General features: G+C 41.4%; 1 protein-coding gene and 1 long non-coding RNA gene across 3 annotated transcripts in view; one reads left to right on the forward strand and one right to left on the reverse strand.

Annotated features, from left to right (window-relative positions):
* rbms3 (RNA binding motif, single stranded interacting protein) overlaps window positions 1–27,562 on the forward strand; it is a 156,968-nt gene that overhangs the window by 120,723 nt on the left and 8,683 nt on the right. The window contains exons 7-11 of one of the 2 annotated variants that reach the window (XM_077215006.1): window positions 11,472–11,578; window positions 12,761–12,804; window positions 15,512–15,608; window positions 18,160–18,210; window positions 23,905–24,015. In XM_077215006.1, the coding sequence (XP_077071121.1) occupies window positions 11,472–11,578; window positions 12,761–12,804; window positions 15,512–15,608; window positions 18,160–18,210; window positions 23,905–24,015 (410 nt within the window). The remainder of the gene's footprint in view (window positions 1–11,471; window positions 11,579–12,760; window positions 12,805–15,511; window positions 15,609–18,159; window positions 18,211–23,904; window positions 24,016–27,562) is intronic. The other variant, XM_077215007.1, reaches the window with a different exon arrangement.
* Window positions 10,011–12,127, reverse strand: LOC143723036 (uncharacterized). The gene is made up of 3 exons (XR_013197022.1): window positions 11,876–12,127; window positions 11,095–11,488; window positions 10,011–10,919 (listed from the first exon to the last, which is right to left on the reverse strand). It is a non-coding gene; the product is annotated as an uncharacterized LOC143723036 (long non-coding RNA).

Below are 27,562 nucleotides of genomic sequence, written 5' to 3' on the forward strand. Positions count from 1 at the left end.
ATGAAACATAAAACTGAACTAGAATGACAAACACTGACCAAGAACACGAAGACCATAACAAGGAACAGGGGTAACATAAGACAAAGATCCGACCAAGACAGCAAACAAGAAGAGACTTAAATAGGGAACAAATCAAGAGGGAACAGGTGGAAGAACTCAAACACTAATCAGGTAACGAGGGGGAGGGATCAAACAATGACAAGAGCACATGGCCCAACATAACAAAGACACCCATGTGCAATACGAGACAGGACAGACACGTGACACATACATAGTTTTTTTACAAAGCTTTTTTCCAAATTTTAACAATATTTTACTGTAACCATACATTTCTTGTCTTTTTGAATAAATATTTTTTTACCATAAATAATTTTAAATCCATTTGTGTTACTTCATTACATCATATTTGCAGTATTTGACAGTAAAATGACATGTACTGTATTGAATCTAATAATATATTTTTTTCTCTTACTTGTAACCAATTTACATATTTTTACTGTGGCATTTTTACATTCTTTTCTCATGATACCAAATGTTATCATGAGCATTGTAATGTTTGAAGCATAACAAATGTCAGTAGACCGGGAAGAACAAAGCGGTCCATTCTTAAATCTGTAAGATCTTACCTTCATGCGTTGAAAATACAAACCGGAAGACAGAACACAACGAGTGCGGCTCTGAAAAGGGTCGTGGCTATAAGCTTTATTAGAGTTAGCTTTGGTAGGTAAGTAATGAGGCCCCCGATTTTCATTCTGTCCCAAAAACTTCATCTATAATGAATGTGTCTCTCTGCAGCAAATGAGGTTTCTACATGGAATTGATATAATGTACTGGAAGACTTCTTAATGTTGGAGCACTGTATTGTATAATACAGATTGTCTGTGTGTAAAACTCCAGGATAAACCTCAGCGCCCGTGGCTTTCTTAGAAAGAACGGGCTTCCCATCTCGCAAATATATGGCACACGTGTGTATAAAACCATGTTCATGGGGTTGTTGCTTTCAGTGAATTCACATGTCTCACTGTGTGTGGGCTCACCTCACAGTATAGCACTCAATTGTGGGCTGTGTTTTTGTACGTTTTCTCCCTATATGTATCATACGGTGGTGACTGAATGTGGAACCAAAGCGCACCTTCGTTCCTGGACCTGAAAGCCATTGTGCCAAGCTGGCAGCATAACAGATCTGTGCGGTAGGCTGCTATTAAAGCGTGGGCGATGTGTAGACTCCAGCTTTGTCAGGGTCACACGCTCCTCCTACCCACTCAGTGCACACCGTTCCAGGGCAAACTGTTCTTTGTGTTGGTAAACACCATCTTTTATTTCCTCCCTGCATGTTATAGAACAGGGACTTCCATTTGTAGCACATTTTGTTTTCAAGGCCCTCTGCGTAAAATTAATTTTCCAGTTAAACCAACATCTTTGAGAAGGAAAACCTACTAATCCAAATGCAGTTAGTTATGGCGCATCTCTCTAAAGCTACGTTCACACCGCCAGCGACTTTGTCGCTGTATGTCGCTAGGCTCTGTACTGTGAAGTCGCTTGTGGGCATTTGTAGTGCTGTCGCTCTAATGTTATTGGTAGACTGCACGTCTGGCCATATCTATACAAAATACCATCACAAGTGATATATACAACTATACAATTTTAATTTGACTAGGAATTAGGCTCAAAAGAAACAGTATATGCTGTTGGGGGAGTGTTTTTATATTACCACAGCAGTGTTCAGTGGATTAAATAATTTACTAGATTAACGATCGATCAATCAACAAATTAAACTCACTCATACTGTCATAAATTACTAAAATGTCATTCGAATTTGACAAATAATCAATTTTCTTGTCCCTAATAGTCAACACAATGCAGGGGAAACTGTAAAATGAACTGCAGGAGTACTAAACTTGCATCATAAAATTACACCACTCGAACTATCAATGTATGAATTAAACTCACTGAGACTGTCGACAGTTTCTTTTCCATGCATCATTTTATTATATCCATATGTGGTTACAGTCAAATCATATAAAACCGTGAAATCCTCGAACTCTTCTGTCTTCCCTGCACTCGAGACGGTGACTTAAGCTCCACTGAAAAGGCTTCTTTCCTATTGGTTGTCGCTCGCGAAAATCGCTTCTCATTTGCATAAAGTTGAAATTTCTCTTTTGTTGAACTTTTGTCGCTTGTCACGCCCACATTCTGTCGCCAACGGTCGATGTCGCTCGTGTCGCCGGAAGTCGCCAGCGCTCCATTGAAATTAATGGGATCATGTCGCTTTGTCGCTGCGTGACGCGGGCGGTGTGAACGGGGCTTAAGGCTCTATGATTTCCACGTTGTGGAAAAGGCGGAAGGTATCGCCATCTCGAGGGCCATCATGGGCTGAGGGTGGGAAAGTCGGGTGTGGCTCCAGGAATGCCTGCTGCTCACAGAGAGCTGGAGGTCTGTGGGAGCCCAGCAGGAGTTGGCACACCGGGTGACGGGCCGTGGATTAGAAACACATGTCTATCTTATTGACGGACCCTCTTCCTTCGCACTCCCCCCTCGACTGAATATCTGCGGTGCTGTGACCCAAAGTTAATAAACAGCTTGAAAATACATGTGGTCAGAGCTGTCTGCTTGGGTAAATGTTATGAAACACTTACGGACACATATGCACACACAATCAAACACACTTTCAGCACAGAACAAGTTCCATTAACACATTGTGTCTCGCAAAATTGTGCTCTCATTTTTGTGTTTGTCTCTACGGGAAAAAAGGGAAGGAGATTTTTTTGGGGAAAACTCCCAAAGCAATGAAAATATTGACAATATTCCATAAATTCCCCATGAGAAACAGAGAATGTAAAAATTAGGCAATGAATTATGAATTTTCCCTGCAGTCGTTCATGTTACATTTAAAACACGTCATTATGTTGGGACACTCACTGTAATGATGCGTGAAGTTCCAAGGAGACTGAGTAAAATATTGGCAAATTGACATGCGTTCAGTGCTGCAGATGTTGGAGTAGACTATGTGTGAGTGTTTTTGGTTTGCCCTGTGGTGGTTTGAGGAACAGCGTCATGTTTTAGTTCATTAAGTGTGATAAAGTGTCAGATTGAGATACCTTAACAGCTAGTGTGTGTGTGTGTGTGTGTGTGTGTGTGCATGGACGCGGGAAGTAGGGGTGCTGCAGGTGCTGCAGCACCCCCTGTTGGCAAACTGTGATGACAATAAAATGATAGCTTATAAATATATCTTTGGTTGTTGTTTCTGTTCCACAACATTTTGTATGTCATGTTTGGGGTGTGGGATGAAGAGAGGGATATTTTTAGTAATTATTTAATTAAAAATTATTTAATTTATCTTCAGTGTGTAGTATTAGCCAATCAGGTGTCTTGACGCAAATCAGGCGATTACGATTCAGCCTACGCAGCACAAAAAAAGCAAAAATACACCTAGTCTAAAAAACTGCTAGTGATGATTAGTTAGCAATGTCTCAAAAGAGAATTTCGGATTTTTTTTCAATCCAACTCCAAAAAACCGAGGCCGAGGACTAGCGAGAAGAATTCTACAACTGACTCATCCAGAGGTAACGTAGGCTACGTTACAGCCCCTACGCCCGAGCAGGACAAGCTAGCTTCTGTCGTTCCCGGTGCTAGCCAATACGATGTTATGATCATAGACTGTAAAAGGTTATGATCAGTAGCGTACTGTGGGGTTTCAGTCAGTGCTTCAGAAGCTACTGAGCCTCTTTTCTTTCTTTATTTATTATTTAGGCCTACTTTAATGTATTTTTATTTTATTTATTTATTTTAGCCTACTTCTTTATTACATTTCTTTCTTATGCAATGATGCTTGTATTTTGTCTGATTAATACATTTCGTATTTTGTAGGGAAGGGCATTTCAAGCAAAAATAAGATTCGACGATCGCTGGGAATTTGATTATTACAGTCTATGATTATTGCTCAAAAAATTATTCAAGACACACACACACACACACACGCTCACCGGTGACACGCGTTTGCTCCGACACATTTCTCAGGCCTACGTGTTGTAGCCATTAAAGTTAAGTTAGTTTCATATTTATGTTTAAATAATAGCCTATGTTATTTTTTTCATTTCATCTATGTTGATTATATGAAAAGTGAAGAGTAGCCTAATCATAAGATGCGCAATATCGAGAGACATCATTTTGACCACTTTATTAAGTTTTGTTTTGTATAAAGCCTTTCTTTAAAGTGAATTTCGTTTTGTATAAATTGTATCTTAGTTTTAATCAATGTTTCATCAACCAATTACCTGGATTTAAATAAATAAGAAGCAAATAGGCTATAGCAGACAATATAATTAGGACATGGATGCGCCGACGCGATATAACTTGCATTGCTCGTTATTGTGCTACAATGTGAAGAAAATCCAGCAAAACGCGCCGGCGACCTCAGAGGGTTAAACGTAAATAATAACATGTATTATTATTATTATTATAGGTGCACTGAGGGGAGAAGGAGTTGTGGACACTATTTTGTTGAAAGCAAAAGCGTCTGCATCAGCTCTCACCCTGAAGTGGCCAAAAGATTCCATTTTTGTGTGTGTGTGTATTTGTTTTCTGATTTTAACTATAAAGATCGTTGCCGTGCTTGCATCACTCCCTTACTCCTCCTATAGTCCCTATGGCCACTTGTCCTGCTTGAATGCAAATGGAAAAAAAAGTTTTTGAGGGAGAGTAGTAATAATTCGTTACATTTATGTAGCGCTTTTCTAGGTAGTAATAATTAATAGATCTGTTTAGAAGTGGACTTTTCCTATAACCACGTTCCTGTAATTGCTTGGTCGGAAAAAATCCCCCCCACCCCCAGCACCCCCTGTCGAAAATGACTTCCCGCGTCTCTGTGTGTGTGTGTACGTGTAAATGTTTCTATTTGTCTTTATAGGTACTTTGAAGCTTCTAGCATGGCCTGCTGGCCTCCCTTGTCAAAATGTATCACGGTAACCATAGTTTCCACAAAAATATCACAGCTGTAGTAAAACTATGTATAATTTGACATCGATAATTTAGACATCACAGTCATCAAAAAATAAATTAAGCAAAACGTTGCCAAGGGTGCTCTGGTTGGTTGATAGCAGGGTTCCCGCGGATCCTTAAAAAGTCTTAAATTCGAGTTTTAAAATATAAGGCCATCAAAAGTCTTATTTTTACTTATGAAAGGTCTTACATTTTTGATGACACTTTGACTTTGTCACCTTAGACGTATCTAAATGCTTTCCAAATTATTCTAATTAGCGTACGTATTATTTTATCTTTGTGGATTTGCTTGTTCACGTGACAATTTGCGTTATTCGCGGCAGAATATTACGTCTGTCTCCTGCACGCGAAAGGAGGAGAGGAGAAGAAAGTTGGTAAATGTCAGTTCAATCTTTATGTGCTTAGGAATGTGCAATATGTATCGTCTATGATGATATTGTAATCATTGTTTTAACTATGTATGAAGCACTGCATGCGAGCTGACATCGCATTTGTCTCTCATGCTCGCTTTCACTGTGTGATGTGTCAGTGCAGAGTTAGGTACTGTAGGCTATGTCCCCAAATGAGTTTGTTGTCTTATATTTATATCATATTATGTTGTTATATTAGAATATCACATGAGCAAAAGTGCCGTTTTCCTGCATAATTGCAAATGTGATATTTATTTTATACAACAGTTAAATTAATAAGTCAACATTGTGAGTTACTTTTTAGACACAATATTGTCAATATTGTTTGTTTTCCCTTTATTTCGCCGATGAGAATTTACAAATGATACCGTAGCAGAGTCTCAATTCAACAGACAGCGATGATTTTTGACTAAAATCCCCGTTTTTAATGAATAATTTTAACGATTCAATGAACAATCACTTGCTTTTCCTGAATTAATCAGCCGTTTGAACAAATCGGTTGAATGAATTGCGTCCCAATTCGCCTACTTATAATACGCCCTAAAAGTATGTACTCTTTTTGTGAAGAAAAAGTACATAATTTTGAGTATGTAGCAAAAGAGTAGGCAAGCTTTGAGACATACTACTTCGTCATCTTTAACGGACAGCTCTGTCGCGTGCATCACCGTAAACTGCCCAGTCAATCATCACGTCACTGTTAAATTCCTCCATTCAATCTAATTTAATTTCTTACCGTTTCGGAGAGAAATGTAGTAGCTCGTTCATCTGCCAGTCGTGGGTCTTTCATGCGGACTCCCCTCATGTGTTTGCAATTTGAATGTAATTATGCATTTAAAATTTAATGGCTAAACGTATCTTTACAAAAGTTCACAATGCTGCTGCAGATGCAATATAACGTAGCCAACATTGAATAAATACATTTTCGTCAGCTTAGATATAATTAATCACTTAAAACCCTTTATCTAAACCTCTCTACACAACCGCCGGACTCGCGCGTCCTCCATGTCTGTAGTTTTTTAACACTTTTCACTCGTGTTTGTAGTTCTAACCGAATCCTCGTCCAACGCGCGATGGGTTGTGGGCAATATCAGCCGTTAGAGTGTGCATCGATCTGCACTTCGGATTCTGACCGGATATAGTAGACCTTTCGGGTCTCCTTGGAACTCTCATTTCAACATACTACGATTTGGGACGTACTAGTTCTATTTTTCGAATACTATTTAGGACGGATAGTATGCGAATTGGGAAGCAGCAAATTACTCCCTCAACTCATTAAGACAGTGACTTGTCGCCACCTACTGTCGGTTTTAGTTGCATATTTAAAGTAGCTACCCTTTAATTAAAACGTTAAAATTAGAAATAATTTTATATTTAAATATTGAATAAAAAACTAATATCATAGCTTTATTTATGCAATTGTAAATAGTGTAAATATATTAATGCCAGTTCTGATGCCGCTTCTGTGTCACCTCTGCACTGCAAAGATGGATTTTGATTTAATGATGTAATTTGACTGGTAACAGTGGTACTGTGTTATTATTCTTATTTATTTGGAATGTTAGAATTTGACATAAAAGGTGATGCATACCTCTAAATAAGTTTAGAAATAATGTCCATATACAGGTGAAAATGCCCCTGGAAATCATTTTAAGGTGGCAAATATTGCCACTTAATAAAAATGTTAATTTCTGTCAGTGCTGTGAACTGACCACTGCATACAATATGAAAAATATGAATATCTTCGTGAGTCTGCTATCAACAACAGGCCTAAACCAGCCATGGTACCAGTACAAAAACACAATCAGTTAAATATCATGTAATTTTTATCAACAAAACTTTGAAAATATAGAGATATATTTTTGTCAATATTGCGCACGCCTAATGTAGGGTATTCATTTTGATTTCTTCAGGTCTTAAAAAAACTTACATTTATTTGACTTTAGAAAGTGTGCAGCAACCCTGTGATAGGGTCTTGCAGGAATGTTGCAGGGTGCAGTTTCTAAGGCGTTCTGGGTGGTTGCTTGTGTGTTGCTAGGATGTTCTGGGTGGTTGCTAAAATGTTGTTAGAAGGCTGTCAAGGGTGCTCTGGGTGGTTTATAGTGCATTGACTTGCATTTGTAAGGTATGGGTGGTTGCTAAAATGTAGCAAGAAGGTTTCTGAGGTGTTAAAGGTGGTTGCTAGGGTGTTGCTAGGATGTTCTGGGTGGTTGCTAAAATTATGCTAGAAGGTTGCCAATGGTGTTCAGGGTGGTTGATAGTGGATTGCTTTGCATTTGCAAGGAATGGGTGGTTGCTTAAATGTAGCAAGAAGGCTGCTGAGGTGTTATTGGAGGTTGCTAGGATGTTCTGGGTGGTTGCTAGAATGCCGCTAGAAGGTTAGAAGGTTGATAGGATGTTGCTGGAATTTTGGGGTGCAGTTTCTAAGGCGTTCTGGGTGATTGCTAGTGTGTTGTTTTGTAGTTACTAATGTGTTCTGTGTGGTTGCTAGGGTGTTGCTATGCAGTTACTAGTGTGTTCTGGGTGGTTGCTAACTGTCTCAAGTCAAAACAGCAGTGTAAATACTTTTTTGCTGTAACTGGTGAAAATTGTAAGTGTGGCTGTTTAGAAAAAAATTATCACAATTTGATTTCAGGTATAATTTGTTCATTGGACAAATGGTATGAATTACAGATTGAAGAGGTACAATTATTTAAGCAATAGTAATAGTTAGGCCTGTCTTGATTGTAGCTGCAGACACATGAAATAGCAAGATTGTTACTCAAGATGTTTGTTTTTGTGTGCAGTGTAGTATGATTCCCCTGGATGAATTCTTGGTCCGAATCAGAAATCAGTCATTCTTAACAAAGACTCAAAACTTTCCCCGCAAGAGTGAGATTCAGCACTTTGAGTTCAGGGCAACCTGACTAGCAAAACAAACAAAGCACATGCCAAGCAGAGTCTGCTCATAAAATCAGCATGGATATTCCACCACGCTCCAAAAGCAGCACCAAAACTCCCAAGATTATTTGGCTTCCCTGTTTTATGATGGCTCTGGTTGTTATTTTAGAGTTCAACCTAAACTGTGAGGGGATTTAATACAGGGCGTTTCCCACTGTCTCAGCTGAAACACACATACATACACACACAGACTCATTGTTTTTGAGATAGGGCAGGGTGGGGGGGTGGAGCTGCTTGCTCAAACATTTCAAGCCTGCCGCAAAAGCTGTGATCTTTTCTGCTGCCTCGTTTTCTGTCTGTCCTCCACAAAGGAGTCACTTGTGTTGTGCTGCTGTTATCAGCACTGGCCAGCGTGTGCATGTGTGTATAATAGGAGGGTGAAGACAAGGCTGCAGGTGTAGACCCTGACTCCTCTGCAGGTGGAGGAGAGAGACTTTTACCCCTTCTTACTTCAGCTCAAAGCAAACTGTGATCACAGGGGCCGAAAACTCTCCTCTCTCCTCTCTTATGAATAATTTATATGGTGAGATTTATATAATTTAGAAAAAATTGGTGTTTATGAGAACAGCTTGTATTGATGAAGAACAGCATGTTTTGAATGTAAACATTTTAATTTCTGAAAAATGCATACAGTACGTAGGCTATATTATCATCTTGCCACCGGGGTCCGGAACTCTGTAAATTTTTCATATTCAAAAATAAACTTTTAAGTTCTCTGAATGACTAATTAGCCATTAAAACTCCTCCTATGAATGTATGTATGTATAATTCAGTTTAGACAGTTTGCTAGATTGTTTAGTGTCCGTGATGTGAAAATGATGGAGAGTGATTTATGTCGCTGTGTGACGGTAGCGGAGGGAACAGAGCTTGAGAGAACGTTTTGAGTGAGGGAGTGGGGGCAGTCTCCGCCATGTTGCCAGATTCAGTTATTATAAATGTCTTTAGACTTGTTTTTTTTTCCGCTTAATGTGACACTTTAGGAAGTGAGAAGTTGCATTTTATCTCTAAGATGGTATCGATGTTATCAAAAAACTGTAGCATAATAACATTAGTACACTGATCTGTAGAACAAGTAGGTTACAGAATTAAATTTATACATATGCAAACACAAGTCATGAAGAAGGCTATATCCAATTTCATTCAGTTAAATACTTAACCTTTCACAAAGTCATGCTACAATCATTTACACTGTAAGAGCACAGGTGAAGTTCTTATTACTTATCATTCATATCAATGCTTATTAATGAAAACTATTACACTTATAAGTATTGTTGCATTAATAATAAACAAATAATAACATTACCTAGTCTATAGTAAATTATTAACAAATTGTGATGCAATTAATAAGGTCTAATTTAAGAATGTCCATCCCCCCCAAAACAGACAAATAGAAAGAGTGTACGTAAAGTGTGGCAAAAAGGTTGTAAAGAAATACAATAGTGAATTTTTATGTGTTATTATAGCACAATTCTTAACACTCCAACCCAGATCTCACTAATTTCCAAACCCTTATTACGGCCATGCTTGATTTTCCTCTCGTTTTGTTTCTTCCATTCTGATCTGAATTCCTCTCATCTGTCTCATTCTTCCATTCTCTTCTCTTCTCTTCTCTTCTCTTCTCTTCTCTTCTCTTCTCTTCTCTTCTCTTGTTTCCTCTCTTATCTATTTATTTTCTAATCTCTTTCTTCCCTTCTCTTGTTTTATTGTTTCTTCTGCCCTTTTCCCTCATCTCATTCTCTCTCTGGCATCATGTCCAATTAGTGTTTTTCTCAATCACGGAATGACTATTTTATTGAGACACCTCTGTTTTGAAGACTTGATCCCTTGTTTGATGTTTCATTGTAAACAATAGACAAAAAAAGAACAAACAACACCCACTGAATATTCTATTCAGCTACAGAATACATAATGTCCTGTTGAGCCGTTTCAGCTGCTTGTTTTGTATTTGTTTATCTGGTTTTATGCAATATATGTGCTTATTTCCGCACAAAGCATCCTCTACAGTCTGTAATAAAACAGCTCTCTATTGTTCCACAGAGCTGCTGGAATATCGCAGTGCAGTTGAGAGCGTGCAAAGAGAAAGCGTTCATTTTTCTCTGCCAAACTAACATACTTTCAGAGGTGACTGTAGAGTCATATTGCCGGAGGGCAGGATTACTCAGAATAGTTGTCTGGACTCCACAAAGCAGAAACTCCTCCTCCTGCATCTATCATCACTCTCTGCCAGATTCCATCAGCCAAGAAGTTTGTGCTCACTTTAATTTAGTTTTTCTGGTTGCTTAGGAAACCAAATTAAGTTTAGCTTAGCTGTAGCGTACAGGAATTTGTTCAACTCAAGAGCGAGATTTCCTGCTCTTTAAGTGCGTTCCTAGACTTCAGAGAGGTGTTCCACACACCACAATTCATATTGCCATCATGACTGAGCGAGAACATTAAAGTGTTTCGCCTCAGCGCCTGCCATCCTGCTTTGCACTTTTGGAAGAGAACTCTTTTAAACTCTCTGCTCGCCTGTTGGATGAACCGGTCCCTCTGGGTCGTAGAGGAGCCTTCTTGCTTTCCTTTCCACTTTTTGTTCTGTGTATAAAAGAGATAATAAGCAAAATCCACACTCCAGTGAGCACCAAAAACAAACAACAATGTTTCGAAACTTTTCGGTTGGCGCAGATCATTACGACGCCATTTAAGTTATTTACTGTCTCGTTCAGGTCATTTATTATTTAGCAAATATTAAACAAAGAGCTTTGAAAACCTGCCAGGGAAGTTGTTTTGATGGTGGAGATTTGAGAGGACGTCCGTGCCAAAAGTGAGTCGATGGTCTGAGTGTCGAAGACATAATGGAGGTTGGGGTGGGCGTGCAGGAAATCGAGGGGAGATAGTCAAGGGGTGTTGAACTTCAAAAGGTCATTGGATAGTCCTCCGCTGCTCTGTGTGGGTGTGATACCTGCGGTGTAACATTTCCCTCTCTGTTCAATGCACACTCCACTTCCTTTGCCGAGGTCGTGACCTTTCCATCAATCGTACTGCGGTTGACCTATGGAGATATCCATCCACTCCTCCCTCTCACGCCTTGCTGACTGGCTGACTGATCTTTTATATTTTTCTGTGTTTGTTCCTTCTTCTCAACAGCCCCGACGGAGCCACTGCTTTGCAAGTTTGCGGACGGGGGACAGAAGAAGAGGCAGAGTCAGAGCAAGTACCCTCAAAATGGCCGACCGTGGCCCCGGGAAGGAGAGGTCAGTGCGATCTATCTATCTATCTATCTATCTACAGTATCTGTCTGTCTGTCTGTCTTGGAAACCTTTTTCAAAACTTTCAAACAAGGCTCTGTCAAGTGACCTTTCAGTTTGCCTTAACTTGTGTTTTCTAGTAAAAATTATATTGATAGTTTTATTAATTTCTTTGAATTTTAAACAATTTTATTTCTGCTTCCCAACATTTAAAATTCAAATCGCAATGCTGCATCAATTGGAATTTAAAATCATTCTCAATTCAATTCCAAATGACACACAACCCTGATCCGCTGTACTTACATATTTTCCCTACTATCCCTGCGCCTTCCCTTTCCCAGGATACCCAACCCTGAAGAGGGGTATAAGTCGGGAACAAATCCTTTGTTTCAACCACAGGCTAGAAGAAAGGAGTGAAAGAAATGGAGGCAGGAGAAAACATTTGATTGATGGAGTCATCTGGCCCTGTTTAAGTTCCCAGTCTTTCGCACAAGTCCTTTAATCTCCCCTCTCCTGTTTTTATTCCTGCAAAGCAAGTCTCGCCGTCTGGGTTGGCTGATGGGAAAATGGCGGCAGGGTGAACAACTGGCATTTTCTGGGCAGCCCCAGCTGCTGGCATGATGCGGCGGTTCAGGGAAACATGCCCAGATACCGACCAGACCATGAGCGCCCATTATGAGGAGCTGGCAGTATTTCAATATGCAACCCCCGGGGTCCACATTAACTAGATAGAGTGTCCAGTCACACATAGGTTAGGTCGATGGTTTTCCCACCAGTCTCCAGGTTTTCTCCCCCACGGAGAAAACCTGGCGCCCGACAAGTTGCAGTATATGAGTGTTGTTTATCTGCTCCAGTCCAATACAGGTCTAAGCGGCCAGCTTTCCCCCCTTATTCACTTAGCTAGCACGGCTCTGTCAACATGAGCTATGCTTTCTGCAGGCTTGTAAATACCAAATAACTTTGTGCCGTATCAAACCCGAGCCCGTCTGGTATTACAGCCCAGCGCTCTGAGGTAATAGATCCACAGCTACAAGTCTCGGCCATGTGCTTTTAAAGATATAAAGAGCACTTGGCCGGCCCCTATTAGATGACCCTGTTCTACTGCCAGCATTTCTCAATAGACTTTATAGGATACTTGCTTCACCGGAACAATCTTTCACTCTTTGTCCTGTCCGTCTTGTGTTTCAGAGTGGCATGGCGCTGACCTATGACCCCACTGCAATGCAGAACGGGTAAGAGTCATTTTTTTTTTTTTTTTTTTCACTGCTTTACAGGTTGTCCTAGGATAAAATGGTCCATCCTTACATGGTCCATTACTTAAATAAGCTTCTTGCAGTGAATCCATCCTCATACCAGTGTTTTCTTGCTGAAAAGACCAGCAGTCACCAGCATAAAGTGCATTGTTTTGTTTTATATGCTAGTAGTATGCTTGTCTGAGGTTTTCTACTCCAGTAAAGCAAGACAATTGAAATCACTTTTAGATAATCTTTAGAGATTCTTTTTAGAAAAATGTAATATTTTAAAATAAGTTTTTATGAAATGTTATTACATTTTAAAACAGATGTTTTCTATTTGAATATATATTATAAAATTAACTTATTCATGTGATGGCTAAGCTGAATTTTTAGCATCAATACTCATGTCTTCAGCGTCATATGATCCTTCAGAAATCATTCTAATATGCTGATTTGGTACTCAAGAAATATTTCTTCTTATTATTAATGTTGAAAACAGTTCTGCTAATTAATATTTTTATGTTGCAGAATTATTTGATGGGTAGAAAATTTAAAATAACAACATTTATTTAAAAAATAAATCTTTAATGACATTGTAAATGTCTTTATTCACGATTTTTGATTAATTTAATGCGTACTGCTGAATAAAAGTATTAATTTATTTTAAAAACATCTTAATGGAAACAGTAATGGCAGTGTTCTGTGTATACTGTATATGTATTTATAAGAAAAAATATAAATATAAGTTTCCACTCTTTGTAAATCTTAGTAAAATATGTTTCAATTTTAAATTCATTTAATTATTAAATGATTAAAATTATTTTCATTTTAATTTGGTGTGCATATTACATCAAGAAATGCATTGTAATGATACATTAAAATAATACATGGTAGTTGTATCATTTTCAAACCAAAATTGATATTAAAAATGTATGATATATTAAGGAAACAAGTTGCTTGTGCAAAATGCATTTTGAACTATCAAAAAATAAGTTATTATTTTTGTTCATTTATCAGCATTGGCAAACAATTCACAAAAAAGTATTCCAGCACGAAGGTGGACAGTTAAAAATCATTTATCTTCCTGAGAAACATGAAAAATTCACTAGGGGGCTGAAGATATGTGGTACATCATATATAAAAGTTCTTTCAGGAAGGTATTGATCATATTAGTGATACATATGGCTTTATAGGGTCAACTTAACCAGCAAGACTGTCTCGACTAACCAGGCAGTTCATGCAGATTAAATTTGGTCTTCTCAGCAGGGTTAACAACGTCTGAGCTAAAGTGAATAATGCCAAACTTTACAGAGTTGTCTTGTACACTAGCACACACATACATGCCATATCCAATCTGCATTTTGTACCATTGTTGCACCGAAGGGTGTAAGTGTTTCGTCAGGTGCTGGTTTCAGGGCATGGAGATGGGTGCCGGGCTTGGGTAAATAAGTCCCTTTCTGTCTGTCCGCTCCTGTGGACGGAGTGCCCAGGGCTCTGTCTCTGATCCGGCCCACTGGGGAAACAGTCATAGTCTTCCAAATGTACCTCAGCTCCTTTTGCACCTCTGACTCAGCACTTGCTGTCTGCGGTAACGGGAACGAAATAAGGAATGACAAAAATATGCAATTGGGAAAAGAAGGCAGATTCTGAATTGTAAATAATAGAGCTAGAAAGTGCAGAGGAAGAGAAATGCTTTACTTGTTTCCTTTCTCCTTTCCATCACTTCTACCACATTAGCATGTATAAGAGAGTTCATACAGTCTTCTTAATTGTTTAATAGCCCATGTCGTCTCAATGTCAACAGGCTGAAGATAATAGCTGGCATAAATAACAGCTGAGCGGTGCTAGGCTAAAAAAGGATTGCACAGTAACTGTGTAAAGCTTCACATTTGAACCTTGCTTCAAAGATTGTGTTACTTTCTTCCTGGACATGCTCTCACTCAGGTCGTCTTATATGACTGTGACATAAGGGTGCATGTGCTCTCTAGGGCAGACAGCGTTTCTCTCCCCACGCTCCATTTCTCAGCTGCCAGACAAGCCGATCAATAAAGCCTAGCAACGGAGCTTGCAGATGAAACATGTCCGCAGTAGGTACACAATGATAAATAAAGTCCTGCCTGAGAACTGTAGCTATTGGAAAATGCTGTTGCTCTGGTAACACAGAGGGCTCAACAAATTAACTGTTGTGACAAGCCTATGCATATAAACAGATATACACAGACATGATCGTTGATTAATGATAAACTTTTTTTTTTATCAGCAAGGATGCATTTATAATGTTACAAAACATTTCAATTTCAAATAAATGCAGTTCTTTTGAAATTTCTATTCATCAAAAAATCCTAAAAATAATAAGTTTTAAAACCCTTGTCTTAGGGTGTATTTACACTGGTTTGGTTTGATTAAAACAAACTCCGGTGTGATTGCTCTGTTTGTGTGGTTCATTTGAATGTGTGAACGCAGCCATCCGAACCTTGGTGCGCATCAATGTTCGTAAGTTCTGTCGCAAAATATACATCATGAAAGCTGCTTTTTTGTTATTTTGTATCTTTAGATTTGGTCTTAAAAATGACAGTGTGAACTAAGTGAAGCGAACGAAGACTAAATGTATCATTTTCTTGTTTGGTCTGGACCAAGACAACCAAACTACACACCCTTAGACAAACAGAAAAGGGTACTAATAGTGTTTTTGTGTATCTCGCAGGTTCTACTCCTCACCATACAGCATCTCCACAAACCGTATGATCGCTCAAACGTCAATCACTCCATTCATCGCAGCCTCTCCTGTCTCCACATATCAGGTAAGATCACAGCATATACGAACACTTGCTGCAGGCAAACAAACTCACACATTCCCAGACATTTATAGCGTGGACCCTAGAAACATCTGGACGCTTAAGACACGTGATGATATATGAATGTCTTATTTAAAATGTCATTTAAAATATGCTTTTGTTTTTAAAAAAGATAGTCTTTCAAGCAAAGCATTTCATAAAGTCGTTAGTTAAATTAATTTAACACTTTCTGGGAAATGGTCTAGCATAAATTACTTGTGGATGCCACATGGTTTGATATCTAATGCAATGACATTCAGGTGTTTTTAAGTGTAGCTTGCATGTCCAAAAGTTCCCAAATACTTTTAGAGGGCAACTGTATTACAAAAACAATTACATGCAAACAAACGCAGTTTCTGTCACGTACATATGAGGAGAGCGTGTTGCGGTATAGCGTGTTTTTCCATCACTCTCCGTGTTTGCTGTTTTGTTAGGAAAGCTTATTAACGCTGTTCTCCAGCCCTGCAGTCAGACGGAGTGAGCAAACAGTGACTATGAGCATCCCTAATTGATTTGGCTTAAGCTAAACTAAACAAAACATTGCTGAGCGTAGAGAATAGCTAAGCCCTTTAGATCATGTACCTCCCGTCCTCACGAGAACCTCGTCCTCGCGCAAACACGCCGACACACACATACACGAGCAGGAACGCACATACTGTATACAAACCACCCACGCTGACCCTAGTTCTAGTTTAAACTCTCGGCCGTACGTTTCTTATGATTATGATCAATTCTGCATGCTAGGAAGGTTATCTCTATCTCTAAATCAAATTGCGTGATATCATGTGCAAAAGTGCCCCGCTGGCCGGCGAATTAATTTTAAATTGCAAACTGCACTGAACCCGCCAATACGAGTTCAAAGCCAAGCTGACGGGAAATCAATGCGCGGCTACCTTTATTTTTCCCCTAGAACTTTGAGAATGGAACAAGAGACAACTGTTTCCCTCTCCAGTGAAAGGACAGAGAGGAGCAGTGAAGGAGGGAGAGCGAGAGCATGAATCTTTTAGCAGTTGGGGGGAGAGAGACAAGGTGTGTGCTTACACATCTTAGTGGACTTAGTGTGTTTAGAGAGAAAGAGAGAGAGAGAGAGAGAGAGAGAGAGAGAGAGAGAGAGAGAGAGAGAGAGAGAGAGAGAGAGAGAGAGACGCCCGAGGCAGATCACAGTGATGAACAAATCCCAAAGGCTTTTCTTCCTAGAACAACATAAAAGGACACCGCATATAAATTTAGACACCTACAACTGTTCAAACGCACTTTCACGAATCTAAATGCATACATCCATCCTCTCAGAAAGGAAGTGGACACTTATCCTCAGTCCGCTTGGTATAAAAAGCGTGGTATAAAAATAATACTCAAGCATACTGTGCCCTAAATCTGTGTTATTTTAGATAATATCATTGTGATACTATGTTTTTATTAATATTTCACATTTTTAGATTTTTCATTGAAATAGTTTGTCTAAATGTTATAGTTTGTCTATATATTTTGTCTATATCTATAGTTTTTATAAATATTTATGTAATACATTTTTATTTTTTTTAGTTTTAGTTATTTTAGTACATCAAGTTAAACTAAATGAAAATGACAAATGTCGCTATGGTAAGTACTGCAGTGGCCAAAAGTTATGTCCGGCCTAGGAACATTGACATCTTCAGCCTTTTTTTTAAATATTATTAAAGATTTGCTAAAGATGTTGTAAGCATTTTGCTTAGTTGTAGTCAGTTGTTTTATTTGTAATAACACAATGATGCATGCCAAATTGTGCTGACATAATTTTTGGCCAGTCTGTCATACAAATAAAATAATGAACACATGCAAAAACAAGAGAGAATCAACGGAATAGTAACTGGTGTTTTGTTAGCTATACTTTTTTTTACATAGTAAAATAAAACGTGTAGCTGTAGTTTGCCTTTATTTACCAAATAATTTTGTCAGACTAATAACTTCACCAAGTTTAGTGTTTTATTCTTCACTCGTATATTATCTTTTTAAATATATATAAAATATTTCCTTATATTTTTGTGGATTATTAGAACTTGTAGTGTGATTAAAATCAAATATCCCCCCTGGACATCACTTTTTGCCACTACTGTGGCTTAAATAAAAATCAAATTAATATTTTTAATATAATGTTATTTTAATTTATATTTTATTTTATTCCAGTAAAAGTTTATTTTATTTCAAGTAACGAAAATGTTTTTAATAGTTTTAGTTTTAGTTAATTATAGTAGCCCTGTCCTAAATGAAGTAATTGTTGGAATTACTATGGTGGCGAGATGAAAGGAGATATTTTTTGGGGTCCAAGTCGACCTCAGATGATGAAATTGCTGCCGCAGCGCTGTAATTAGAAGGCAATATCGCTGTGTGTAGAATTCCGATCCCTGTGTAATTATCGCACTTGTATTACTCGCTCCTGCCTCGGCTGCTCTGTGGGAATCGGGGCTTCGAGGCAGCGGGAAGAGGCGTAGGAGGGGGGGGTTGAGGAGTGAAATTAAGAAATGCTGGTTTCCGCCCACAGGTCCAGAGTACGTCGTGGATGCCTCACCAACAGTACGTTATGCAACCTACGGTAAGTGCCGCTGAGGAGGTGTTCATTTATCTTGGTGTGTGTGCGTGTGTGTTGGGGACATGAGGAAACAGACTGATAGAGAGGATTGAGGAGAGGTGAGAGTGATTCTGTTTATCTCTGTGAAAGAGTGGATGTTCTGAGTTAAAAAAAAAAAGTGGCTCTTCACCACCATCGCCCTCTTGTGGCCGAGCAAGTAAGTGCGGGAGCAGTGAATCGTAAGAGAAAGGATGTTTATATGATTGCATCCGAAAATGATAAATGCTGCCTTCGGAGGATAAATTGCAAGGTAGGAAGGCATCAAGGCAAGCCAAATTCAATGTTAGCATCACTTCCTGTCTCCTAAGATACCTTCGTCTGATCGTTTTTTGAAGACAGCATAGATGTATCATTCACTGCCTTTGATATCCCACAATCCTGTGCTTTCCATTCTGTGACAGTTGAGCTAGAAAAATAAAGATGGCATCTAAAAGTTGTGGTTGGTGATCACTGATCAGTTTGTGTGTAAATGTACGTTTTTGACCGACGTTTTACACTTTCGATGTCATTTCAAGTGAGAAATTACTATTGTAGTTATTAAATATTCACTTAGTTTTCCCCAAAGTTCTCTGTTTTGTTGTAGATCATTAAACGATCTGTCCGAAATCAGTTTTGTGAGGTACTTTCGTGCACAAACGCTGCCTGCAAAGTCATGCCTGATAGGGCAGAGAGGCAACAAGTCAGCTGCCTAAGTTTTCGGATGAAGCTTATGTGTTGAAATGGATAGTTCACCCAACAATTAAAAATGTGTGATCGTTTACTTGCCTTTTATTGGCCAGTTCTGTTCCTTCAGTCAGTCTGGATCAGATTATCAGATCTGTTGTCTGAGCTCCATCTGCACAAATTTGTCAACCTGGAGAGACTTTCTTTTCTCTTTCTCTGTCTCACTGCACAAATACACATATACAAATTACCTCTCTTCTGTTCTTTCCCTTAAGTCTTGTAGAAAAAGGCAATCCCTTGGCCGAGGTCTGTTGGTCTGCCCACCGGCTCTTTGGCTCTCACCTGATCTTGGATTTACTGTAAGCCAGGGGTCTGCATTCCACCTTGGAAATGGCCAAAGGTAGTCTGGGATCAGGGCTTTTTCATTGCCATGGCCTGAAAAAAGGCTTCAGTCAGCTGTTTCCAGATCCGCAGCAGGCAGACGCATAGTTTCATATGATCCTGAGCAACACAAGAAGTGAAACAGGGTTATAGAAAAGGAGGCAGATGTCTGACTAGATAATGATATTCCAGACTTGTTGTGAGTGTGAGTGTGCATGTGTAGTCGGATGGGAGGTTTGATGATCATGATTATGTTGTGTAAATGTGTTTGTAACCAAACCCTCATATCTAATGATCTGGCAACCCATCAAAAAAGACCTCAGCTGCCTGGGAGGGAGAGAGAGAGAGAGGCAGTGGGAGTCTGTGAGCTGGTCTCTGCCTAATTTGAAAATCCTGGAAAGAAAACAAAGGCGGAAGAAATCGTGTTTTTTTTTTTTTTGGGTCCTGCAAAGAGAGAAGGCAAGCAATTAAAAGTGGCTGAGAAAGGGAAGCATTGTTATTGGAGAACGGCGCTGCATTTGGCACCTTGTTACCGTGGAGACACGTGACCATAGCGACCGGAGCCTGCGATGAGGGTTTAAGCAAATCAGCAGACAATGGAAGCGCTCTGAGCTCCCTCTCCGCAGTGCAGTGTGTGTGTGTGTGTGTGTGTGTGTGTGTGTGTGTGTGTGTGTGTGTGTGTGTGTGTGTGTGTGTGTGTGTGTGTGTGTGTGTGTGTGTGTGTGTGTGTGTGTGTGTGTGTGTGTGTTTTAGTATACATCGGTACCTTAATAGCACCTGCTGTTGTGACCTGCTGATTATGTTGGCCATACAGCTGAGTTATGCATTACTATCCCAACCAGATGACAGGTGTGTGTGTGTGTGTGTGTGTGGGCTCACTTGTGTCCTTATCAGGGCTGAGATAAGGACATTGCACTCTGCTGCGAATGGGACTGCCACTGAAAGCACCTACATGGGCACATGAGCATCTGAACTGGACCTTGGAGCAGTGGAAAAATGTTGCCTGTTCCGATGAGTCCCGTTTTCATTTACATCACGCGGACGGTACATGTACGTGTGTACCGTTTATCTAGGGAAGTGATGGGACCAGGATGCACTGTGGGACGACGACAAGCCGGTGGAGGAAGTGTGATCCTGTGGGCAATGTTCTACTGGGAAACCCTGGGTCTGGCAATTCATGTGGATGTAAATTTGACACTTGCCACCTACATAAAGTTTGTTGCAGACCAGGTACACCACTTTGTGATAATGGCTATTGCTTGATGGTGGTGGACTCTTTCAGCAGGATAATGCTTCCTGCCACACTGCACACATTGTTCAGGAATGATTTGAGGAACATGATAAAGAGTTCAAGGTATTGCCCTGGCCTCCAAATTACGCAGATCTCAATCCAATTGAGCATCTGTGGGATGTGCTGGACCAACAAGTTAGATCCACGGTGGCTTCACCTCGCAACCTACATAACTTGAAGGAACTGCTGTTAACGTCTTGATGCCAGATACGACAGGACACCTTCAGGGGTCTTGTAGAGTCCATGCCTCAGCAGGGTGGGGGCTGTTTTAGCTGCACACAGAGGCAGGTGGTCATAATGTTTTGGATCGTCATTGTGTATATACATACCATGCTGGTTGACCAATACTAACCAGAATAAACCAGCATGAAAATCCATGCTGGTGTAAGCAATTTCAGCAGGGTAGCTGCACAGATGTTGTCAGCAGGGCACACACACACCAACCAGCAGGCACACACTTACCCACAATGCACCACCCAGAGGGCCATCACTCAACTGTACCTGTTTCTTTCCATCTTAGCGCAGAGAAGAATCCCCAGCCGCCCTAACCAAATCACATCCTGGAAATGAACATTAATGAATAAAGACCGCAGTGCATTACGGCAAAGCCGCTTAAAGTGGAACCGCCACGCAAGAGGAGAGAAAAGAAATGAAACGCCTCTCTAAGCCCCCGCTAGTCACGGCCATTTGCAGAAACAAAGAAGCCCATGTTTGAGTAAAGATTTAAGTTTATCTCAGCCCCATCACAGCCCGAGAACGCTCTGTCTGAACGGTGGGAATTGGCAGGGTGTCGTGTGTGTGTATGCGTGAGAAAGAAAAATGCACGCTATATGTTTTTCTTAAGTGTGTTTCAATAGTGGGAATCATGGTTATGCCTTGGCACATATTGTTTAAGCTTAATATTAGACATCCTCCCTGGCAGCCTGCTTTTCAAGCACCGGTACCTGAGAGAGACAAAAAGAGCCTCTTCCTTTTCCTGTCTCTATTTTAGATGTCTTGGCAAAAAAACTCTCCTTCCTGTGATGTCACAGGAGATTTCTGCTCGTCCAGTTCACATCGGAAACCTCTGGTTTTAAAGTGCAGCCACAGACATTTTTTGGCATCCAGTACTCGAAAACATCAGCTTAGATAAATGTATATTTGGTCTGAGGTTGAAAATGAGTATACAGGCTGTTGTTTGAAGAAAGAAATCTCATTGGCTGCCTCACCAGAATGTCACTCACTTTCCGAATACTCCCCCTCAGGGAAATGAATGAAAAACACACACGCATGCACACGTACGCACAAGCGCAGCTTTAATCATCTGTCTAAGTCTCACACTGATACGGCTGTAAATTAGAGTGGAGAATTATTCAGCATGGATTTCTTTTTTCTTCGCTCATTATGAAAGCTTGTCGTGGGGCGGGGGAACTGTTAGCTTGAAGCTCTCGCATCTGAAAGCTAAGACGCGGAAGTCGCTGAACGGTTTACCTCTGAAAGCTTGAATAGAGACAGAGCGCTTCTGACACCAAGTGCCGGTACAGTTTATTCTTCAAGCGCAGGCAAGCACCAGCACCACCAAGCTGTGCAAACTGAGAGACAGACTGAAGCTTGCGTGTGTGTGTGTGTGTGTGTGTGTGTGTGTGTGTGTGTGTGTGTGTGTGTGTGTGTGTGTGTGTGTGTGTGTGTGTGTGTGTGTGTGTGTGTGTGTGTGTGTGTGTGTGTGTGTGTGTGTGTGTGTGTGTGGAAAGGCTTTTTTTTTTTTAGTGTTGGCACACTCAGAGAGAATGTGTCTTCAGAAATTGGGTTAACCAGTCGTTTTGTGTTTGAAATGACAAACAATACGGAGTTCCCATATATATACTGGATCATATACCGTACATAAGAAGAAAACTGCTTATTTAATTAGATTTTGAATTGGATTTTCCCAGATTTTAAATGCCCTTAGTCACATCACAATTATGACATGCTTGAAAAGTTGATTGTTGATGCTTTTCCATGAATTATCCATTGAATATTGATTAGATGGTGAAAAGAACCAGAATGAAGCCTAACTATAACGTAGTAGATATAGTTCTAAAAATAAAATAATAGCAGAGTCCACACCACAATAGCCGCACAGAGAAACACTATCATTGGAATCACTTTCAGAACTATTGATGAACGAAAAACATTTGCAGCCAATCAGAATCCATCCTACTTTAAAGAGCTTGAGCATTTAAAATGTCAAAACTGCAGCAGGCGCTTAGAATAAACAGAATGATTTTGTGAATTGCTGTGGATGCTGATATAGTTATCGTTTTAGTTATATTTATCATTCTTGGTGTGAAACGTGCCTTTTGTTAAAATAGTACCTTACAAAACGATTTTTTTGTCTTTTAGTTAACATTATCCAACAGTCTGCTTGGCTTTTAAGGCATTTACACTATTCAAAAGTTTGGGGTCAGTAAGATTTATGTTTTAGAAAGACATGCTTACCAAGGCTGCTTTTATTTGATCAAAATTACAGTAAAAATATGTAATATTATGACAACGTAGAATAACAGGTTTCTATATTAATATATTTTAACGCTGAATTTTCTGCAGTCAGGACAGATGAATTTTCAGTGATGCATGTTGCTACATTTGGCGAGTGATTCTGTTCTGATAACAGTCTTAAACACAGCACTTCTAACAGGAAAGAGTCCCTCACATAACTGTAACCAGAGTTGTACACCGCACAATGGTTTCTCATCATCCTTTGCCGAACCATCTGAGAAGAATTTAACTTTCTGACACACTGTTTGACGGAGGGTCTCCTCGGAAAGATTAATCCTAATCAAGTTGGCGTGTGAGAATGAGCATGTGTGTACGTCTCTGGCCTAGTTCTGCTGAAGCGGCCGTGTGACGGTATCAGATGATAGCTCAGGTCGGCGGTTACAAATTGCAGCCGTTTTCTCCCTCTCTCTCTCTGTTCCTCACATGTGTTAGCACTCTCATCCCAGTGTGCCTGAAACGTAAACACACCCGCGGTGTGGAGCAGCTCTGCTGTTAAGTGAGCGATGCATCATCTCTGCAGAAGTATGCATGACTCGCATTTGGATCGCATTATTTCACTTGTTGAAGTGGAACAGCTCACGTCTGGCCCTCATATTAGGGCCCAGCTGTGGCCGTACGGTGATGAGATGAGTGAAAGGAGGAGGTTTTTTTTTTGTATTTTTTTTTTTTGAAAGCATGACTGCGTGATCAGTGACTCTAATGAAGTCGTCCAGATGTGTTGTTGAATGGTAGCTCATTTCCTCTCCCGTCCTTCACGCGCTTTGACCTGTAATAGTGTGTGTTTGTACATGTGTGTCCTTTCGTAGGGTGCTGTGATAACGCCAACCATGGACCACACCATCTCCATGCAGCCCGCTAACATGATGGCACCCCTCACCCAGCAGATGAACCACATGTCCCTGGGTACCACTGGCACCGTGAGTGTGTTCTCTATCTTAAGGCCTGTTCCCCTTCAGCTGGTCTGAATCACAGAGGAGCAGAGGAACAAAGCTAAACTCTAATTAAAAGTATGCAAACTGTTAAGAAAAAAGAACAGAGAACAACCAAGTAAAGCTCTGCCCAGGAGAGTAAAAAAGTAGCGGGAAATAATATATGGATACTGTATTAATATTGTACTCAATTAATAGGATCTAGCCAAAAATGTACCTGAGTGAAAATAAACAAGGCTTCCACATTGATTTGTACTTAAAGTGTTTCAAAGTAAAAGGCAATTAAAAAAAGATAAAACTTTGTTCTTAGCTTCTGAAATTAATCAAGAGAACTAAAGCCAATATCCTGAAACATTTTACCTGACATTGTTAAATGTTAAACACAGCCAAACCTGATTTTATAGCTGAATCAAGTTGTTTGTCACAGTGTTGTTATTGTTAACTTAAAGAAAACTATAAGTTCCCTTTCGAAGGAACTTGAACTGCGTCGGTTACGACACTAGGGGAATGCCCTTCAGCGTAGCGCGTCTGAATCCATGAATGAAATCGAATCCAATCCTATTGGCTTTGCGAGATGACGTAGCGAGTGACGGCATACACGGATGTGTACAAGAGCACACCGGCACAAGCAAGGTAAGCTTTTTGCTATTCAGCAAGCGCTCTGTGTATCTGTGAGTCTTATTTGGTGTTGTTTGTCTGCTTTGAAGCTAACAGTATGTCTGAACAATTTAAGAAGTGTGTGTTCCCATGCCCGCGTTTTCTCACGGCTGGGGACACACATGAAATGTGTGTGTCATGTTTGGGAAGGCAGCACGCTCAAGCAGCTCTCGAGGGGGCTGCTTGCGCTCATTGTGAGTCTCTTTCTGTGAGAGTGCTGCGTTCTCGACTGGCTTTATTTACTGAAGATGGCCAAATGCGTTCCCCCCGCGGTTCGGGTCCCGCATCTGCCGAGGCAATGCGGCGGCTTTCATCATGGGGATCGCAAAGAGATCTGGTTGAGGGCGAGACTGCCGAGGCATATTCTCGTTCCTCTTCTGATGAGTCCGATTCCCCCATTCCCCGTTCGGGAGCCCGCTCCGCGGCTTCTCTCGATCGGGATGACGTGCCTGTTTTACAGCTGTCTAATTCCGAGGAATTAGACGTACTGAGTATTGGGGATGAGGATCATTTTACCACACACCATCCTGTTCAGCCAGCACCCAACTATAGTGAATTAGTGGAGGTTTTGACGCGGGCTGTGGCCAAGCTTGGCCACAAGAGCGGCAGGAAGCGCGTACGGAAAGCAAACTTAATGAGCGCTTCCTGCAGCACCGCCAGCAAACTCCACGCCGGTCTCTCCCTTTCTTCCCGGATTTACACAATGAGTTGTGTAAATCCTGGAACAGGCCATTTTCATCTCGCCTGTCTAACCCCCCTATGTTGAATTACAGTGATGTAGTGGGGGTTAGAGATAAGGGATATGGGATGATGCCTTGGGTTGAGGAAGCTTTAGCCAGCTACCTTTCACCTGACCTTGCATCATCCCTGAAGTCACCAGCGTTGCCTTCCAAACCTTGCCGCACCACATCCGCTTTGGTGGGCAGGGCATATATGGCGGCGGGTCGAGCTGGTGCGAGCCTGCACACAATGGCCATCTTGCAGGCGTACCAAGCCGACCTTTTAAGAGATATAGACCAAGGCGAGGGTCCATCTCTAGACGATATCGCTGAGCTTCGCAGAGCCACAGACTTGTCGCTCCGGGTTACCAAGGAGACGGCCCGTGCCATCGGTCGCTCCATGTCAGCCCTGGTAACCATGGAGAGACATCTGTGGCTCAACCTGTCGGGCATTAAGGAGAAGGACAGGACCTTCCTTCTTGATGCACCCGTTTCAGCCTCAGGTCTATTTGGTGAGGCTGTTAATGCTGTAGTGGACAGGTTTGAGGATGCAAAAAAGCAGGGCGAAGCTTTCAAGGAGTATCTCCCTCGCCGTTCAAGGTCTAGGAGGGCGGCTGCTAGGGAACAACCACAGCAGGCCTCCTCTTCCTCCTACCGCCAGGCACAGAAGGCGAGTGTCGCTACCAGAGCTCCCCCTCATAGAGCTTGGGACTCTGGTCGACGCTCCACCCTCAGCCTCCTGAGAAGACGGATCTGAGGACCGTTATTCAGTCTAAGAAGGCTAAGGGAAAGAGGTCCTAACTTCTGTAAGGCCTCAGAGGGCCGCCCTCCCCGAGAGAGGACGACTGAGGTCCCCTCTCTCCTCGGGCCCTCAGGGAGTTGGCGTCAGTATCCCGCCGTCTTTGACGCTTCGGGACACGCTAGCTCCCAGCGAGCTCACGCTGGTCTGCCTGCCCCAAAGGCTTGCAAGCAGCCAGTGTTCGGGTTCGCACAATGTAGGACGTTGTCGGTTCTCCCCTGCCGGTCCTCCGCTTCAGGGCCCCGTCAACATCCTGCACAAAACACTGGACAATTTCCCTTGGTGAATTTCGCAGAGGCTTGGCAGAACCTCGCAAATATTTCTCCATGGGTCCTGCGTACTGTAGAAACTGGGTACAGACTGCAGTTCCGGGTCCGCCCACCAAGATTCAATGGGGTGGTCCAGACTTCAGTTCACCCAGAGCAGGGTCTGGTGTTGGAACAGGAGGTTCACTCGCTGCTGGAAAAAGGGGCCATAGAGCATGTTCCCCTACCAGTCAGGGAGTCCGGGTTCTACAGCCGGTACTTCATAGTTCCAAAGAAGGATGGGGGGTTGCGTCCCATTTTAGATCTGAGGCATCTGAACCAATCCCTGAGGAGATTCAGCTTCAAGATGCTTACTATTCCCATTATCGTAAGTCAAATCCAGTCCGAGGATTGGTTTGTCACGATAGATCTAAAAGACGCTTACTTTCACATCTCCATCCTTCCGTCTCACAGGAAGTTCCTGAGCTTCGCTTTCGGGGGCGAAGCCTACCAATATCGGGTTCTTCCGTTTGGCCTAGCTCTCTCCCCTCGCACCTTTACCAAATGTATGGATGCAGCTCTAGCACCTCTGAGGCTCGAGGGCATCAGAGTGCTCAACTATATCGACGACTGGCTGATACTGGCTCAGTCACGAGAGCTGGCGATTCGGCATCGAGATGTCGTCCTCGCCCACATCCAAAGCCTGGGGTTGAGACTCAACACAAAGAAAAGTGTGTTGGCACCAGCCCAGAGAACCTTGTTCCTGGGAGTGGTGTGGGATTCAGTCACGATGCAGGCACATTTGTCTCCTGCTCGGATCGAGTCCATCCTGACCACAGTGTCCAGGATAAAGCTAGGCCAAGCCATCACTGTCAGACACTTTCAGAGAGTGTTGGGTCTCATGGCAGCGGCGTCCAGCGTGATACCTTCTGGCCTGCTATACATGAGAGCTCTACAGTGGTGGTTAAGAGCCAAGGGGTTTTCCCAGAGGGGAAATCCATTCCGCTTGATAAGGGTTACGCGCAGATGCCTTCGTTCCCTATCAATTTGGAAGAAGCCTTGGTTCCTGTCCCAGGGTCCCAGACTGGGAGCGTCATGTCGCCGGATATCTATTT

This window comes from Siphateles boraxobius, unplaced genomic scaffold, assembly GCF_051911475.1.
Source record: "Siphateles boraxobius isolate OS27281-9 unplaced genomic scaffold, OSU_SipBor_1 68, whole genome shotgun sequence".
NCBI classification, from domain to species: Eukaryota; Metazoa; Chordata; class Actinopteri; order Cypriniformes; family Leuciscidae; genus Siphateles; species Siphateles boraxobius.